The 20,381-nt window shown below is 36.7% G+C and overlaps 1 protein-coding gene across 1 annotated transcript; it reads left to right on the top strand.

Annotated features, from left to right (window-relative positions):
- Nucleotides 1-215: 215 nt before the first annotated feature.
- On the top strand, nt 216-3,620 carry LOC107819824 (indole-3-acetic acid-amido synthetase GH3.10). The gene is made up of 4 exons (XM_016645977.2): nt 216-683; nt 1,172-1,273; nt 1,372-2,216; nt 2,997-3,620. The coding sequence occupies exons 1-4, from the start codon at nt 355-357 to the stop codon at nt 3,530-3,532; spliced, it is 1,812 nt and encodes a 603-aa protein (XP_016501463.1). The 5' UTR covers nt 216-354; the 3' UTR covers nt 3,533-3,620.
- Nucleotides 3,621-20,381: the final 16,761 nt, after the last annotated feature.

Here is a 20,381-nt window from a genome sequence, read left to right as displayed (position 1 = left end):
AAAGTTATGATTCACTTGAACTAGTAGACGATGGTTATAATGCAAGTGGTCTCCTTTAATTTTCTTTTTTCTTCTCACTCAATGTAGTGGAGATTTGAAAGTAAAAACACCATTTATAGAAAGAAAGTAAAAAAGCCACATTTTTCTATATTATCATTTTCATAGAAGCAATATCTCAGTGAGATATAAAGTCTTGACATTGGCAGCTCCAAGATAATTCCAAGGTTACCACTTGTAGAGTTTATGAGTAGTCAATTTCTTTAAAAAAGCAAACGAATGAAAGCCTTTCGAAAAAACTAGTAACCTATTACATTATAATTTCTTGCGGCTTGCTGCATGCCCTGGAACTAGCAAATGGAACAAGAAACAGAGATTATCAATCATAAGCACAAAGCAGAAACAGAAATTATTCGTTGGTTCGAGGAAGTTGCGGAGGATGCTGACCTCGTACAGCAGCAGACACTACGCCAGATTCTTGAACTTAACCATGGTGTGGAATATCTCAAGAAATGGCTTGGAGATATCAAACTTCAAGAAATGGATGAAAATGCATTAGAAACGATTTATACTTCTTTGGTCCCTCTTGTTTCTCATGCAGATTTAGAGCCTTATATTCAGAGAATTGCTGATGGAGATACTGCTCCTCTCCTCACTCAACACCCCATTACCAATCTATCTTTGAGGTGAGATTTTTTGTCCACCTTCACGTTTTATCATTTAATTTTTTACCCTATATTGCTCGGACTCTTCTATAAGTTTTCGCGGAAGTATATATCAGATATGGGTATGCCGAAGTATTTTTATTGTATCTGAAGAATTCAAACGAAGTACTTACACCCTTATCACGCCATTGGGCATGAGTATATCAGGACAAATGAAGGATCAGCCCATTTACCTTCTTTTAGATATTTGTTTTCCTTTAAAACCCCTTTTTTAAACTGAGGAGGATACTTATGGTTATGGGAACCAATTATTGTACAATCGAAAGGTTGTCTCGTCTTAGTAATTTACATGACAAAAAGTACGTATTACTATTTGTTTCTTCTTGCTAATAATGCATCGAAATGAGAGACCGCAGCAATTTATTTTCTTTTTCCTTTTTTCAATAAAAGTAGAAGTTTTTTTTTAACTGTCTAATGATATTTTTCTTGCTTGTGGAAACTGCGTTTAGTTCTGGAACTACTGAGGGAAGACAAAAGTTTGTGCCTTTTACTTGCCATAGCTCACAAACCACTCTTCAGATTTTCAAGTTGGCAGCAGCATATAGATCAAGGTATGTGTATATATATATATATGGAATATTTCCAATCTCATAAAATAATAAGTATAAAGCCGCATATCTTTTTCATCTTCTTGTTTTTTTTCCCGCAGTCTTTATCCAATAAAAGGAGGAGGAAAAATTCTTGAATTCATATACAGCAGCAAACAATATAAAACAAAAGGAGGACTAATAGCAGGAACAGCTACAACTCACTATTATGCTAGTGAGGAATTCAAGGCTAAACAGCAAGAGACAAAGTCCTTCACTTGCAGTTCTGAAGCAGTCATTTCAAGTGGAGATTACAAACAATCCACATATTGTCACCTCCTTCTTGGCTTGCATTTTTCTCAGGAAGTAGAATTTGTTACTTCAACTTTTGCATATAGTATGGTTCAAGCATTCAGATCATTTGAGGAGTTGTGGAAGGAATTATGTCATGACTTAAGGGAAGGTAGTCTTAGCTCAAGAATTAACATAATCAAAATGCGAAAAGCTGTATTAGAGATAATTAATTTGCCTAATCCAGAATTGGCTTCAAGGATTGAATCAATATGTGAAGAGCTAAAAAGGGAAGATTGGTGTTGCCTAATACCAAAATTATGGCCAAATGCTAAGTATGTTTACTCAATAATGACAGGCTCAATGCAGCCATACTTGACAAAATTAAGGCATTATGGAGGGGAATTGCCTTTGGTGAGTGCTGATTATGGGTCCACTGAGAGTTGGATTGGAGTAAATGTGGATCCTTCTTCTCCACCAGAAAATGTTACTTTTGCAGTGATACCAACTTTTTCTTACTTTGAGTTCATACCCCTTTATAGACAGAAGTCGCATTATAATTACCAAAATGGAAATATTAATTCAGCCAACGATGATTTCATAGAAGGTGACGTTGTGCCCCTATCTCAAGTAAAGATTGGACAACAATATGAAATCGTCCTAACAACTTTCACAGGTATGTAGATTATACGAATTTGTAAATAGAAGTGACTTACCTTATTTTTCAAGTTATCAATTTTACTTGTTATGAGTAGTTAACTGCAAATACCTTCAAATAACTTGATAGTGTCCAAAAAATTAGTGTATTAACATAGGCGGGTCCAGGATTTAAACCTTATGAGTTTAACTTTAAGGTTGTGGGATTGAACCCATTATATTTGTAAAGTTATGAGTTCATATCTATTTTTTTGTAATTTTAACGAATTTTTACATATAAATTTTATTTCGCGTCGAAAGTTATGGGTTCAATTGAACCAGTCAGTAGAACTCTACATATGCCACAGTGTGTAGACCTTTTTTAAGTTTAAACATAAACATTTGTGTGCAATTTCATGAACTATGAATATTGGACGTAAACAATTGTGGAGAATTTCAGTTTATCTTGTTCGACATGCACCCGATTAGGAAAGAAATTGGTGAGTTTGGCCATGCAACTTCAATAATAAATCATAAAGTTAAATTATATGCACCATAGTATAATTTATTTTATATCATCGGGTCACCTTAACATGTTATATCAGGTAACCTATCTTATTTTCAAGATTACAAAGTTCTGACATTTTAAGGAGGCTAACTTGTAGGTTTCTTTTGGGTGACCTAATAATATTAAAAATTATGATAGATAACATTTTGGTCATTCTTTACCAAATTGATATATGCTTAAATGTATATATTATCAACTGATGTGTATACTTATTTGGTTTCACTTTTGACCATCTGAAACCGCTATTTGCAGGTCTATATAGATATAGGTTAGGCGATGTGGTTGAAGTTGCTAGTTTTTACAAGAAGACGCCCAAACTTAACTTCATATGCAGGAGAAAGCTGATATTAACAGTGAATATCGATAAGAACACAGAGAAAGACCTTCAGTTAGTGGTGGAGAGAGGTTCGCAAATACTAAGCAAGGCACGAGCCGACCTAGTAGATTTCACGAGCCATGCGAACGTGACAAAGCAACCAGGGCACTATGTGATTTACTGGGAAATTAAAGGTGAAGTTGAAGAAATGGTTCTAGGAGAGTGTTGTAGAGAAATGGATGCTTCATTTGTTGATCATGGGTATGTTGTATCAAGAAAAACCAATTCAATTGGACCCTTAGAGCTTTGTATTGTGGAGAGAGGTACTTTTAAGAAAATATTGGAATATTTCATTGGAAATGGGGCTGCAATGAGTCAGTTCAAGACTCCTAGATGCACTAGCAACCAAGTATTATTAAAAATACTTAATGTCTGCACAATTAAGAGGTTTCATAGCACAGCCTATGGGTGATTAGGATGTGGTAATTCACTTGATATGTAACCTGTCGAATACAAGTGTTAATCAAGTTATTGACAAAATCTGCAATTTTTTCTCTGTTTTTTTCTTCTTTTTGGTCAATATCATGAATAATAAGTACTCCTATTGCAATTTATTTAATTTGAGTAGTGCACCAATAGCTTCTATATAAAATTGTACGTGATTAGCAGTGGCTAATTGAGACCATTTTCAATGTTCTTAGCACGTTGGTTATGAACAGCTTATTTTAAGAATCAATTTTGTCAAAACAGCTTTTCGGAAAGTACTTTGGGCCGGAGAAAAATAATTTATGTTTTACCGATTCATTTGAGAAGTGTCTTTTTTAGTATCCCAAAAAAGCAAAACTTCACTAGACCGAGGCCTAGTAATGTGTGGAAGAGGCCAATAAGATTTCTACGTGGATATGGCGTATCAATACCTTTTGCATCGTTTCATTTTAAAGGTAATATAGTTGAATAATATAGTGTTGGGTCCTGAGGACAAGGATGGCCGAAAATCAAAACTTAAATGTGTCAGGGGTTGATCATCGAAGCTTGGAAAATACCAATTAAGGAATTTGAACGTTGATGTAGCTAAGAGTTGTTGTTTTAACTGTATTTGTAAAATAATTATGGAGAAGATAAAATAACATAAATGTAAATAAAATAGAATTTAATCCGAGCCCACTGAATTCACAGTGTTTCCTTAAGGAATTTAATCCCCTCCTAGTACCCAAGGTTGTGGATTATTTTCTCCCAGGATAGAACGAATTACACACTAGTGTAGCGATACTTCAAACACCAATATTTCAGCGAACACAAAATCGGTAGCAAATCACACTTACTGATGCTTTGTTTGTAGTTAAAACAATGTAAAAGAAAGGAGGAGAAGTCAGAAATTCGTATGAAAAATCTGAGGGAATGGACTGGTATTTATAGCCAATGTTGAGCTCAATCTGAAGAGGTGCAAACTGTTCTTCATCTCTTCAGATTTGAAGAGGTACAAGCTGTTCTTCTGAAGAGGTGCAAACTGTTTTGTAAATGTCTTTTACAAAAAGTGAATGGCATATACTATTACATTTGGATTTAATATTAATATTACGTTTATAAAAAATCGGATATTTAATAACAATTCTGTTAATATTTACTATTAACAAATAAATTTGGTCCAAAAAATTAATCAATCAATCGATCATTTGACCGAAGCCGAAGCCGAAGCCGAAGCCGAAGCCGAGGCGAGCGAGCGACGACGACGGCGCGAGCCTTGCCTTCTTCTTAACTCTTTAAGAGCTAGAAGAAGTGCAATTGTATATATACCCATCAAAATCTCTTCCTCTTCCAATATGGGACAATATCCCTTTATCAAGGAGGGAAACTCAAATATTTTCAATTTTCCTCCATTTTCCATTCACCCTCTTTTAAGCTATATTTATGCTTAAAAAACCCAACAATCCCCCACATGAATGGGGAATGGCTATATCACAGAAATATGCATGAAAAACTGTGTGATTCGCAAGCAAGGATTAATTGTATCAGGATAAGTAGGTTTCCCTTTGAACTTTCCGTAGTGAACTTATGTCGGATATACTCGGTCAATCGGTAGATTTGATATCTTTGAACCGTCGAACTTTGGTGTATACCTAGACAACCATAAGTCACACAACCGACTCTTAACCGTCTTTGGCTCTCATTGTTGTGTTCGTTTCAGCCATGAACACCGCCTGGTTTAATAAGTGCGTAGAGAATTGGCCTTACAAAATTCTCCTTGAAGCGGCTAACACTTCACACTTACATAGGCGATTCCTAAACATCTCATCCCGTAGATACATTATTTGATATACCCCGTATCAAATTTAGAAATCATTAAAAAGCCTTAATGCTTTATCCTTGGTACTGAACATTATCTTATCACGAGAATGGACCAAACTTTTAGTTGATAATGTTGAACCGTCATTAATGACTTTGTTTGATCTCCTTGAACCTAGATCTTGGGATCTCCAGTCTTCTAGGTAGAGTTACCGCCACAATGGCTTGTTCTCGGCCATAGTCCCATTCCCCTCGATGATTTCTCAACTACCTCTCTAGTTAGGCCTTTTGTAAGTGGATCCGATACATTATCGCTTGACTTTACATAGTCAATCGTGATAATTTCTCTAGAGAGTAATTGCCTAACGGTTTTATGTCTTCGTCATATATGACGAGATTTACCGTTATACATCACGCTCCCAGCCCTTCCAATTGCAACTTGACTATCGCAATGTATGCATATTGGTGCCAATGGTTTGGGCCAAAATGGAATGTCTTCCAAGAAATTCCGGAGCCTTTCAGCTTCTTCACCGGCTTTATCTAAGGCTATGAATTCAGCTTCCATTGTAGAGCGGGCAATACAAGTTTGCTTGGACGACTTCCAAGATACCGCTCCTCCACCAATAGTGAATACATATCCACTTGTGGACTTAGAATCAGTTGAACCGGTGATCCAATTTGTATCATAATATCCCTCAATCACCGCAGGATATTTACTGTAGTGCAAAGCAAAGTCATGGGTATGTTCTAAATATCCCAAAACTCGTTTCATTGCCATCCAATGAGATTGACCTGGATTGCTCGTGTATCGACTCAATTTGCTTATAGCACAAGCTATATCTGGTCGTGTACAATTCATGATGTACATTAAGCATCCCAACATACGAGCATAATCCAATTGTGATATGCTTTGGCCTTTGTTCTTTGCTAATACAAGATTCACGTCAATTGGAGTCTTTGCAACTTTAAACCCTAAGTGCTTGAATTTTCCAAGTACTGTCTTAATATAATGAGATTGTGACAATGCCAGACCTTGAGGAATCTTATTGATCTTAATCCCTAGAATTAAATCAGCAACTCCCAAGTCCTTCATATCAAACTTGCTAGTTAGCATACGCTTAGTCGCATTTATGTTGGCAATGTCATTACTCATTATTAGCATATCATCCACATATAAGCAAACAATGACTATGTGATTTGGAACATTTTTAATGTACACACATTTATCACATTCATTTATCTTAAAACCATTTGACAACATTGTTTGGTCAAATTTCGCATGCCATTGTTTGGGTGCTTGTTTTAGTCCGTAAAGAGACTTAACAAGTCTACATACCTTCTTTTCTTTACCAGGAATCACAAACCCTTCAGGTTGTTCCATGTAGATTTTTTCCTCCAAGTCTCCATTTAAGAAGGCCGTCTTAACGTCCATTTGATGAATTTCAAGCCCATAAACTGCAGCTAATGCTACTAACATTCGTATGGACGTAATTCTTGTAACCGGAGAGTATGTATCAAAATAATCAAGACCTTCTCGCTGTCTATACCCTTTGACTACAAGTCTTGCCTTATATTTATCAATAGTGCCATCATCTTTCATTTTCCTCTTAAAAATCCATTTAGAACCCAAAGGTTTATTTCCAGGAGGAAGATCAACCAATTCCCATGTATGGTTATTCAATATGGATTCTATTTCACTATTGACTGCCTCTTTCCAAAACAATGATTCCGAAGAAGACATAGCTTCTTTAAATGTTCGAGGCTCATTTTCCAATAAGAAAGTCACAAAATCTGGTCCAAATGAAGTAGACATTCTTTGACGTTTACTACGTCTTGGATCCTCCTGATTAAATATACTTTCTTTTGTTTCTTCCCGAGGTCGTTTAGATCCTTCACCAATCGACTCATATTCCTTATTATACGGGTATATATTTTCAAAGAATTCAGCATTATCTGATTCTATAACCGTATTATTATGAATGTCGGGATTTTCTGATTTATGAACCAGAAATCGATATGCTTTACTATTGGTCGCATATCCTATGAAAACACAATCAACGGTTTTCGGTCCTATTTTTACTCTTTTGGATTTAGGAATTTGCACTTTTGCCAAACACCCCCACACTTTAAAATAATTCAAGTTGGGTTTCCTTCCTTTCCATTTTTTTATATGGAATGGATTGTGTTTTTCTATGGGGTACTCGATTTAATATCCGATTAGCCGTAAGAACGACTTCCCCCCACAAGTTCTGTGGCAAACCAGAACTTATCAACAATGTGTTCATCATCTCCTTTGTTTGATGAAGGGGCAGTTGTTTGATGAACTATTCCATATTCTAGACATATTTCTTCAAAAGGAGATTCATATTCGCCACCCCTATCACTTCTTATCATTTTAATTTTCTTGTTAAGTTGCGTTTCAACTTTATTTTTGTATTGCCTGAATGCATCTATTGCTTCATCTTTACTATTAAGTAAGTAAACATAGCAATATCGAGTACTGTCATCAATAAAAGTTATGAAATACTTCTTTCTACTGCGAGATGGTATTGACTTCATGTCGCAAATATCTGTGTGAATTAAGTCTAAAGGATTTGAATTCCTTTCAACTGACTTATAAGGATGTTTAACATACTTAGATTCCACACATATTTGACATTTTGATTTGTCGCATTCAAACATAGGCAATACTTCCAAATTAATCATTTTTCTCAAGGTTTTATAATTGTCATGACCCAAACGTATATGCCATAATTCATTTGACTCAAGTAAGTAAGAAGAAGCTGAAATTTTATTATTATTCTCAATAACCATTACATTCAGCTTGAAAAAGCCCTCAGTGAGGTAACTTTTTCCTACAAACATTTTATTCTTACTTATTACAACCTTATCAGATACAAAGACACACTTAAAACCATTCTTAACAAGAAGTCCAGCAGAGAGTAAGTTCTTTCTAATCTCGGGAACATGAAGGACATTGTTCAAGGTCACCACCTTACCAGAAGTCATTTTTATAAATATCTTTCCAAATCCTTCAATTTTTGCCGTTGTAGAATTTCCCATTGAAAGCGTCTCTTCGGGTCCAACAAGAGCATATGTAGCAAATGCTTCTCTAACAGCACAAACATGGCGAGTGGCTCCAGAATCAATCCACCACTCCTTAGGATTTTCTATCAGGTTGCATTCAGAAAGTATAGCACACAAGTCATCGATATCTTCGTGCTTTTCAACCATGTTTGCTTGACCCTTCTTCTTGTCTTTCTTTGGAGCTCGACAATCTGCAGATCTGTGTCCAGCTTTTTCACAGTTATAGCAATTTCTGTTGAACCGCTTCTTGCTTGGGTTGCTTTTCGGTCCATAAGCCTTCTTCCTCTTTCTATCCTCAACAATGTTTGCTCCCATTATTGTTGAGTTTCCACGTCCTTTCTTTTCAGTAGCTTTATTGTCCTCTTCGATTCTCAACCGAATAATGAGATCTTCAAGGGACATCTCCTTTCGTTTGTGTTTCAAGTAGTTTTTGAAGTCCTTCCACAAAGGAGGCAACTTTTCAATCATTGCTGCAACTTGGAACGCTTCATTGATGACAAGACTTTTCAATTTGAACGTTGATGTAGCTAAGAGTTGTTGTTTTAACTGTATTTGTAAAATAATTATGGAGAAGATAAAATAACATAAATATAAATGAAATAGAATTTAATCCGAACCCACTGAATTCACAGTGTTTCCTTAAGGAATTTAATCCTCTCCTAGTACCCAAGGTTGTGGATTATTTCCTCCCAGGATAGAACGAATTACACACTGGTGTAGCGATACTTCAAACACCAATGTTTCAGCGAACACAAAATCGGTAGCAAATCACACTTACTGATGCTTTGTTTGTAGTTAAAACAATGCAGAAGAAAGGAGAAGAAGTCAGAAATTCGTATGGAAAATCTGAGAGAATGGACTAGTATTTATAGCCAATGTTGAGCTCAATCTGAAGAGGTGCAACTCTTCAAATCCGAAGAGGTGCCAACTGTTTCTTCAAATCTGAAGAGGTGCAAACTGTTCTTCAACTCTTCAGATTTGAAGAGGTACAAACTGTTCTTCTGAAGAGGTGCAAACTGTTTTGTAAATGTCTTTTACAAAAAGTGAAGGGCATATACTATTACGTTTGGATTTAATATTAATATTTCGTTTACAAAAAATCGGATATTTAATAACAATTCTGTTAATATTTACTATTAACAAATAAATTTGATCCAAAAAATTAATCAATCAATCGATCATTTGACCGAAGCCGAAGCCGAAGCGGAAGCCGAGCCGAGCGAGTGACGACGACGGCGCGAGGCTTGCCTTCTTCTTAAGAGCTAGAAGAAGTGCAATTGTATATATACCCATCAAAATCTCTTCCTCTTCCAATATGGGACAATATCCCTTTGTCAAGGAGGGAAACTCAAATATTTTTAATTTCCCTCCATTTTTCATTCACCCTCTTTTAAGCTACATTTATGCTTAAAAAACAACAACAAGAGTCACCTTCATAGTACCATTCAAAGCCCCAAAACTAGTAAGGGCACTTGTGCCCCAGCAAGCCACCCCAAGCCTACCGCCAAAGTTTGACTTTAGTAAACAGGCAAGAAAGGCTCCTTCTATCTTATTAGTCAAGCGCTAACGAGCAAGAAAACAAATATGCCCTAAGAAGCAACTTCGTACAGCTGTTGTGCCCCCGGTATTGTAAGTGATCTGAACCTATCCGGAGCGAGCCTCCCATAGAGGCAAGTGAAGTTGGTGAGCCGTATAATGGGCAACTATCTCCTTCGGTTCGGAGAGGACTCGGCTGTTAGTTAGTACCCCTTGATTTTCAGGGTGGACCTTTTCACTCTATTTTATGTCCGCTTCAACCATTGTTTCACCTCCCAAAGACCAGAGTTGGCTTGATGATTTTGATTAGTAAATAAAATCTGTTTTTTTTTGTCAAACACCTCAAGCCTCCAAAAGAAATATCTAAAAAAAAGTGTTTTTAGCTTCCAAAAAATTTGGCCAGACTGACTATAAGTATCCTAAACTACAAGTTCTGTAGTAATGGCTTAGCATTTGAGATTGAAACCAATGTTGACAATCGCTAAGAGCTAAAATTAAAGAAGGTATATTTCTTCCACACTCTCCACTTAATTTAGGTGTCCAATTTGGATTAAACAAAACAAGTTTTCTATCATAGTTAAAAAGTAAGTGGATGTGGATCTGAAAGTGAAGATATATAAAATCCTGAAGCACCTGTCTGATAATAAAATAATTAAAAAGAAAGTACATAATGCATGCACGTACGTCTTTTTTAGGTAAGGACAATAAAAGGCTTATTAGTCTGTTTGATATCTTATTTACTTGGGCAACTGCACTATATAATATAAACATTATACAATGCACTATGGCAAGTGCCCCATAAGTACAATTTGGCCACGAACAAAAAGTTCTTGGTTGCAACTTTAGAGGCTTTCATATAGTGTTAGAGTGGTTAATATTTTTGGTCCCAAATAAAATAATGACACAATCTATAAAGACCTAACATATACTTATCGTTTATTGTTCCCCCACCAGTGCCCTCTCCACTGAGATTTTCTATCAGTTATCGTGAAGAACAGCCACACATACATTCCTTGACAAATCCGACAAAGGTTTGATCATTCGTCTCGAAAATTATAATGTTATTTCAAATGTGTAACAACATAAGTTGTTGGATAGAGAAAAGTAAGATAATGATTACTCCACTTTGAATCCTAAGATGAACAGTAGTTGAGGTTGCATAAAGCTGACAAAACAAGGTTGTCTTTGAAAATTATGAAACCGAGCTAAATTACTTCTTGCATTGATGTACAAAGATGGATTGAGAATTTAAGTTTTTTGAATTTAATATTTAAAAATTTTAGCATTGAATATATTATATTTTTAAAATTATAAAATTATATTTATTATTTATTATAATTTTAATAAACTTTTACATATAAATTTATGCATCACGTCAAAAATAATGGATTCAGATGAACCCACCACCCACCTATGTTGATGTAGGCTTGATAGTAACATAAACCTTGTTGTGGATCTATGAGTTTATAATGCGAGAATTTATTAGGTCAGGACTTTGTAAGTCTATTAATACATGACTAAGAAAACTAGCCTATCCAACCCATATGAATCTGTCATATGATGATATAGTCATATAGATGAAGAAAACTAGCTTATCCAACTTCGCTTTGCAACGCTTCCGCATTGGTGGAGAAGACAGCTTAATAGATACTCTATGTCACACCCCCTTTTTTACCTCAAAAAAAATATGTGTTATGGATTACTGTGGGTTAAAGAGTTTTTTCAATTAAATTGATATTTTTGAAGTAGTTATTATTTTATTATTCAGAGTCGCCACTTAAAATTTAATATTTGGCTGTTCCAAGTCACCTTTTATTTGAATCCCTATTCAAAGAAAGATTTGACTCTTTTATTATTTGTCTGTGAAAAAAAGTGCGGATAAGGAATTCGGTTGACCGGGGAGAAGGTGTAAGACATTCCTCGAGTCCCGTGGTTCTAGCATGGTCGCTTTATTGACTATAACTTGGCTTGAATTAATTTTGGATAAACTGTAATTTATTGGTTTCTATGTTTTATCTATCCGCTTTTAATTATTAAAATATGAAATTATCTTTGAAATGAATCGCATGTGTGAATCCGTTTTGTTTATTGTGCAAAAATTATGTCACGCGTACGTGCACACAATTAATAACACTTTATTTATTTATTAAGATTGTTTGGCCAAAGTCGCGCAAACGCATACCTTGATTTATTTTGAAAATTATAACTATGTCACGCGAACGTGTGCACAATCACGATAATAGATTAAAATATACCTAAAAGCATCTTACGAATATTCATAAGTTGATTATTTTTTCCTATGATTTAAGATTATTGTAAGGCCATGAATTATGAAAGATTATTTTTAGAGAAGGATAAGAGAGTCTATTCTATTGTTATGAATTTATTATGGGGGAAAAATGGACTAACTAAGATGATATAGTACCTAAACCCAAATCTATGTAGCTTGTTAAATCACCCCACTACCCCTCTATACTTTAAAATGTTCAACTAACTTAATATCCAATAAGAAAACTGATGTTTGGTTATAATTTCATATTTTTAGTGTATTACTTACCTTACACTTTAGGTGCTTTAATATTAAACTATATTATATTTGCACTTAATTGAGTCTATTCTATGTGTAGGTACATTGGAGATGAAATTGGAGCAAAGTGAATATTTAAAGTATAAATCATGCTCGAAAGCAACACGAAAAAAGAAAGAAAGAATTGAACAGAATGAAAATGAAGCAGCAGGCATAGCAAGCCAAATGGCTCATGTTAGAATAGGCGAGGCGAGCTGTTTTGCGCGCGTTGAAGCGCGCGACACAAGGGCTTAGGCGAGGTCAAGCTCGCGGCAGAGCTGACGACGCAAGGGCTAAGGCGAGGTGGAGCATGCGGCAGAGCTCGCGGCACATGGGCTATAGCGAGGGAGTTCCGGATTTTAAAAGCCTATTTTGTCTCCTTGTTGGGTTTGGACTTGGGCTATTTCGTTTAAGTTTTTTCTCTACACATATAAATAGTTATTAAACACCATTTTGAAGGGAGTTTTGCGACCAGAAGCAAGAATAGCACGTGGAATAACTTTTGGGGGAAAGAATCATCAAGTTCTACATTCCTTCATCTTTTCTTTGTAATTTATTTATGCAAAATACTTGGAAAATTGTTACTATGAATATGAGTAGTTAAACTTCTAATCTGGGGTTTGATGGAACCTATTGAAGGATGATTTTTTCATTGCATTTAATAAAAATTCATCATTTACTTTTCTCTACTTGTTCAACTATATTATTATTGTTGTTGGTTGAAGGGCCCTCAATTGACTTTGCATATTTAGTGTATACTGCTCGAGAGAGAGTATGTATTTAGGTAGTTGTTGAACAATACCACTCCTAACGTATTTGAGAGATCAATACGGAGGGTTTAAAGGCGGGATTAGAGATAACGAAACTTTGGTGCGATCATAGTGAGCGGTAAATTAGTGCCAGCTAGCGTAGTTCGAGAGAATACGTCTAGTAAATTGTGGTAGTTGCTCGAGAGAGAGCTACACACTCAAAGTACTCACGATCGGTAGAGAATACTTGGGTGAATTTATAGAAACCGTAGTGGGGGAGATTCTGACAATAGGGGAAATCAAAACCCTACACCTTTTCAATATTGTCTACAACATTTGCTTTGTTAGTAGTAAAATTACAGCTTTTCAATTACCTTGCTTTGAGTTAGTAAACCATCAACTCATTATTCAATATTTCTGAAGGTTGATTATTTGGATTCTTACAAAACTAGTGGTTGTGATTAATAGGTTAATTCTCTGTGCGATTCGACTCCGGACTTGTAAACCGAATTATATTTACAATGACCGCTTAGTCCTTTTTATAAGGCATAGTTGGGCGTGATCAAAAACCAACTAGATAAGGAACAAGCTCAAACAAGTGAAACTAGAATATCAACTAATTCTCTAAATAGAGCAGATGGCCAAGAAATTCAAAATTCCACATCAATTAAGTCAACAAAGAAATAGCAACTCAAAGAATTCCATATAAACTCGGCTCAAATGTGCGCCTCCTTTTTTATTGTTTTGATGCGATTAATCCAATTCCAAGACTTAACGCCAACCAAATTAACAAAATAAAACTTCGTCTAATTAATTTATGACCAAAGTCACTTAAAGAAATTACATGTCTTAACCCTCTTTTTAATTAAGTCCAAATTCTTCTTAGTCTAGTGCCGATAAATCCCACGGTCCCACCCAATCTAAATATATTTTAACAAAATTGCTTTTGTTTTTAAAGCAACAAACATTTTTCATATATGTTTAATTCATTAGATTTACTGATTCAAGGCATTAAAGTTGACAAAAGACAAGAAAACAAACAATCATCACATTTAAAAAATAGAATGTTCACATGGCTAAAATGACAAAGAAACAAACAACATATTAAAAATTGACTAGGGAAGTAAAAGTAGACCTTGTATTGATTGAATCCAAACTTTAAAACTGTTGCTACTCAACAATCAAACCAAGAGCAGCGATCACAACCGAGAACCTCCAACGGCACAACCTTGTCGGAAACGCGAAACTGACTAAAAAGTGGAGAAGTTTTTGGGGTGTTTTAGACTAAAATTGAGCACATTTTAGGTGCTATTTTAAAGCAAAAGAAGTTGTATTTTGATGGAGAAAAGGAAAAAAAAAGAAGAGGCTTATGGGAAGGAGAGCTATGGAGCTTAAGGACTATTTTAATGGCTGATTTTTCAGCTTTTTCTATGCAGCTTGAAAATGCAGAAGCAAAATGCATTTCTCTTTCTCTCTCTGTTTTCGTTTTTCCCTCCTCCTCTTTATTTCAAGAACTATATCTCCCTCGTTCCTCTTCTGTTTTTCAGGTGTCCTCCTTGTGTGATGAGTGTGTGTGTTTTTTATATAAGAGAGATTGGGGAGTGTAGTTGTTAAAGAGAAAGAATGGGAGTGTGGGTTGTTAAAGAGGAAGAGTGGGAGTATGGGCTGTGAGGGAATAATTATCAGAAATAATTTGTGAGTGGGCCAAGGGTGAGTAATGGAAAGTGTGTGTGTGCACGGAAGGGAGTTGGAGGAAAAGGGATTAAGTGAGTGTGTGTTGTGAGGAAGATTGAAAAAAGGGATAAAGTGAGAGAAGGTCTTAGCTGAGGGAATATTTTGTGGGGAATGGGGAATAGCATGAAAGAGAAAGGAAAAATTGTGAGAAGTGTGTACATGTGTATTCAAAATTGTGTTGGTAAGATCTAAGGGAATCATTTTTTTGAAATAAGAAATTTGTTACCAAACTTTTTATCTGTCGTGAGTTGGCATAAAACAAATGATTTTGTTTATTCTTCATTTTAGTTTGTCATTTCTTTTAAAACTAATAAAATGCTTAGCTCAAAAAATGTAGAAAGATCAAGAATAATTAGACCTAAGAGAAAATACAAGAAGTGTGATTATTTTTGTAGTTTTAAATTTTATTAAATAAATCTACTAAAAATGAAATAAAGCTAAAATATAAGGATTAAACTTAAAACTATTTAAATACTAAAAAGTGATGAAAAATATAAATATGGTCAAAATTAGGTGCTCACAGTATACCCCTCTTTGCTTGGAAACATGAAGAGTTTTCAGGCAAAGAAAAGATAGCGATATGACTAATTTTAGCCATACCATTATTCAAAAGGAAAGAAATAAGAGAAAGAGTGCAACCGAGGCCTGGTTTTGGATAGCCTACATATCCCGAATTATAAGGGAATTATGTCGCGTGTAGTTCAAGAAAAAAGATGAAATGCTGAGTTGGAGAGTCGAGTGAGGTTCCGTCGAGGCTCCGATCTGTACACCATTTATTACATCAAAATCAAAAGAAACTAAACAAGCCTCTCAGCTATCAGTTACAAGATTTCTATCTATTAAGTCTTCTAAAACTTGATCTTGAGTCTTGACCGGTTCTTCACGCTGACTCTGATATGAACCTTGATGCTATCTAGCTGCAGGTGCTAGTTCATTATTCTACGGGTTTTTCTAGCCAAAATGAGAAATGTAAAGCTTGTAACTTCAGTCGTCTTGAGAAGTCCATATCTTTTCCATCTACTTCTGCATTTGGATTCACTTCTCTCTCTCTTTTTTCTTGGATTGAGACTTCTTCTTTTGTCTATCTCAAACCTTGTGCCTCGAGGTAAAACCTGCTCAGACACCAAAACAAACAAACGAACGAAATATTTCTGCCCCAGTTTTCACTAGAAAAATTTCGTGAGTTATTTTAATAAAATTCTAAACTACTTATTTATTGAAAGCAGTAAAAGATCGGGAATGGTGTTCCCTGAAAAGATCATGAAGATTATTTTTTTTGGATGGTGTTCCTTTATGGTCAAAATGATGTCTCAACTAAGGATTGGTGTACCTTATGCTGAAAAAATATGGTCAGGGAATGGTATACCCTATATTGGTAATGATATCGGGGAGTGGTGTACCCTGCATTTAAGATCAAATCAACTAGGGAGTGGTGTACCCTATGTTGGAAAGCACAGCTAGGGATTGGTGTACCCTATACCCTTAAGGAGATTAGGGAGTGGTGACCCTATGTCGGAAAACACAACTAGGAATTGGTGTACCCTGATACTAGTAAGAAGACTAGGGAGTGAAGACCCTATGTCCAAAATAAAATCAACTAGGGAGTGGAGACCTTATGTTAGAAAAGAGACTAGGGAGTGGAGACCCTATGTTTAAAATAACTTCAACTAGGAAGTGGAGACCATATGTTGGAAAAGAGACCAGGGGGTGGAGACCCTATGTCTAAAATAATTTCAATTAGAAAGTGGAGACCCTATGTTGGAAAAGAGACCACGGAGTGAAGACCCTATGTCTAAAATAAATTCAACTAGGGAGTGGAGACCGTATGTTGGAAAAGCGACTGGGGAGTGGAGACCCTATGTCTAAAATAAAATCAACTAGGGAGTGGAGACTCTATGTTGGAAAAGAGACTAGTGAATGGAGACCCTATGTCTAAAATAACTTCAACTAGGGAGTGAAGACCCTATGTTAGAAAAGAGACCAGGGAGTGGAGACCCTATGTCACGACCCAAAACTAACCTCTGTCCTGATGGCGCCTATCGTGGAACTAGGCAAACCGACTTATTTCCAAAAAAATAAACCGATATTTTCATTTCAAAGATAATTTCAAGGTTATTTAACATAAAACCTCCATTTAAAGAGTTCAAATTAAAGAAAAATAGAAGTGCGGAAAAGAAAAGCCCGACATTGGGATGTCACTAGTTGTGAGCATCTACTACAATCTGTCTAACAATATCAAGGGTAACTCAGCCTGGAAAAAAGCTAAATATAACCAGAGGAATATAAGAGGGAGAAGAGCAGGGGATGCGATCACCAAACAACTACCTTGCTATCTCCAAGAAAATCTGCAACCAGAACACTCAATAACCGCTACCGTGTCCAGCTACACCTGAATCTGCACACAAGGTGCAGGGAGTAACGTGAGTACGCCAACTCAGTAAGTAACAACAATAAATAAAGACTGAGCAGTAGTGACGAGCAATAAAGCATATAACGTTCATATCATGAAATCTAAGTAAAGTACAACATGCTTTAAAAATCAGTGTTTGAATCAAATCATCTCGTTTAAACTCGGTTCCAGTAAAAATCATTTAAAGATATTTTTTCCAATAGTTTTTCAAACCAAGGCTCAATGCAAAGGTGAGCAAAAGAAATGATGAAATCATGAACAGCCCCTCGGAAAAAACATCACTCATAAACAGCCCATCGGTCAAACCTCACAGTCACTTGTGCCACTCGGGCATATCTCACAATCACTCTTGCCACTCGGGCATACCTTACAATCACTCATGCCTACCAGTCACTCAGCATTCGGCACTCGCACTCAGTAGATACCCGCGCTCACTGGGGGTATGTACAGACTCCGGAGGGGCTCCTTCAGCCCAAGCGCTATAATTTGCACGGACAACTCACGTGCTATAATAATAAAGTATGCTGCAGGAGGGCAGCCCCGATCCACACTTATCCTCACAAATCAGGCCCTCGGCCTCACTCAGTCATACATATGCTACAGGCGGGCAGCCCCGATCCACACTCATCCTCACAAATCAGGCCTTCGGCCTCACTCAGTCATAAACCTCTCAAGCCACTCAGGCATTTCAGTAAAACAGGGCATTCGGCCCAAAACAACATTTATATACATCAAAATATAGTCATAAAACTGAGTTATGCGGTAAACAAGTATAAACATGACTGAGTATAGATTTTCAATCGAAAACAGTGAGAGGATGGTAAGAAACAACCCCTAAGGGTCCAAATAGCATTGGCGCAAGGCCCAAACATGGCATTCAGCCCAATTTACAGAAATTCTTTCTAAAACATATAAGTATCAAATGGTTTCAACAAAGTATGCAACTTTACAGTTGCTACGGGGCGGACCAAGTCACAATTCCCCTACAGTGCATGCCCACACGCCCGTCACCTAGCATGTACGTCACTTCAAAATAGTAGAATGATACGAAATCTGGGGTTTCATACCCTCAGGACCAGATTTACAATCGTTACTTACCTCGAACAGCGAAATTCTTATTCTGCAATGTCCTTTCCTCGTGAATTGGTCTCCAAACGCCTCGAATCTGATCATAAATAATTTGTTTCAGTCAATAAAATTCATTGGAATTAATTCCACAAGATAATAATGATTTTTCATAAAAATCCAAAAATTAGCTCAAAAGTTGCCCGTGGGGCCCACATCTCGAAACTCTACAAAAGTTACAAAATCTGGAAGCCCATTCAACCACGAGTCTAACCATACCAATTTTACCAAAATCCGACCCCAACTCGACCCTCAAATCTTCAATTTAAACCAAGAGGGTTTTCAAATTTTTCCAACTCAATTCACCAATTAAATGATAAAAACAACCATGGATTCGGGTAATTTAACCAATATTTAATTAAGAACACTTACCCCGTTGTTTCCCCTGAAAATTACCCAAAATCGCCTCATTTCCGAGCTCCAAATCACCAAAAACTAAAAATGGGACGAAGTCCCATTTTCAGAACTTAAACTCACTGCCCAGACTTTTCTTCTTTGCGAACGCGGTCAGTGACTCGCGTTCGCGAAGCATAAAATAGCTCCCGTCCAAATTCCTCCTTCGCGAACGCGACATCACCCTCACATTCGCGAAGCACAAAAATGCCTCTGCCTCAATGCCTTCTACGTGAACGCGTTCAACCCATCGAGAACGCGATGCTTCGTTCCCTCTCACTACGCGAACGCGACACCCCCCTACGCGAACGCGTAGACCAATTGCCCGCGGTCTTCGGCTGCTTCCTCTCTTCTTCTCGAACACGTAACACCTCTCGCGTTTGCGATGCACACCCAGTCCACCCTTCGCAAATGCGTGCTTCTCTTCGCGAATGCGATGAGCAAATATGCTAGCCTCTCAGTTCCTCTTCGCGAACGCGAGTCTCCACTCGCAAACGTGATGAAGGAAACCAGATGGTGCATCAGAAAAATTCCAGCAGAGTTCCAAGTCCAAAATCCAACCCGTTAACCATCCGAAACTCACCTGAGCCCCTCGGGACCTCAACCAAATATACCAACAAGTCCTAAAACATCATACGGACTTAGTCGAACCCTCAAATCACCTCAAACAACACTAAAACCATGAATTACACCCCAATTCAAGCCTAATGAACTTTGAAATTTCTAATTTCTACAAACAACTCCAGAACCTATCAAATCACGTCTGATTGACCTCAAATTTTGCACACAAGTCATAAATGTTATAATAGAGGTATTCCAATTTTCAGAATCAGATTCCGATCCTGATATCAAAAAGTCAACCCCCGGTCAAACTTCTCAAAAATAAAACTTTCGGCATTTCAAGTTTAATTCCTCTACGGACTTCCAAATAATATTCTGGACACGCTCTTAAGCCCAAAATTACCATACAGAGCTATTAGAATTATCAAAATTTGACTCCGAGATCGTTTACACATAGGTCCATATCCGGTCCACTTTTCTAACTCAATTTTTTCAATTATGAGACTAAGTGTCTCATTTCACTCTGAGTTCCTCCCGGACCCGAACCAACTAACCCGATATAACATTCTATATCTGAATAACAAAAAAGAAGTAGAAATGGGGAAAACGGGGCTATAACTCCCGAAACGACCGGCCGAGTGGGGAGCCTATATCTAAAATAACTTCAACTAGGGAGTGGAGACCCTATGTTGGAAAAGCAGACTAGGGAGTGGAGACCCTATGTCTAAAATAAATTCAACTAGGGAGTGGAGACCCTATGTTGGAAAAGCGACTAGGGAGTGGAGACCCTATGTCTAAAATATCATCAACTAGGGAGTGGAGACCTTATGTTGGAAAAGAGACTAGGGAGTGGAGACCCTATGTCTAAAATATCATC

This window comes from Nicotiana tabacum, chromosome 2 (genome assembly GCF_000715075.1).
Source record: "Nicotiana tabacum cultivar K326 chromosome 2, ASM71507v2, whole genome shotgun sequence".
Taxonomy (NCBI): domain Eukaryota; kingdom Viridiplantae; phylum Streptophyta; class Magnoliopsida; order Solanales; family Solanaceae; genus Nicotiana; species Nicotiana tabacum.
This window is presented reverse-complemented; position numbering and strand designations above follow the sequence as displayed.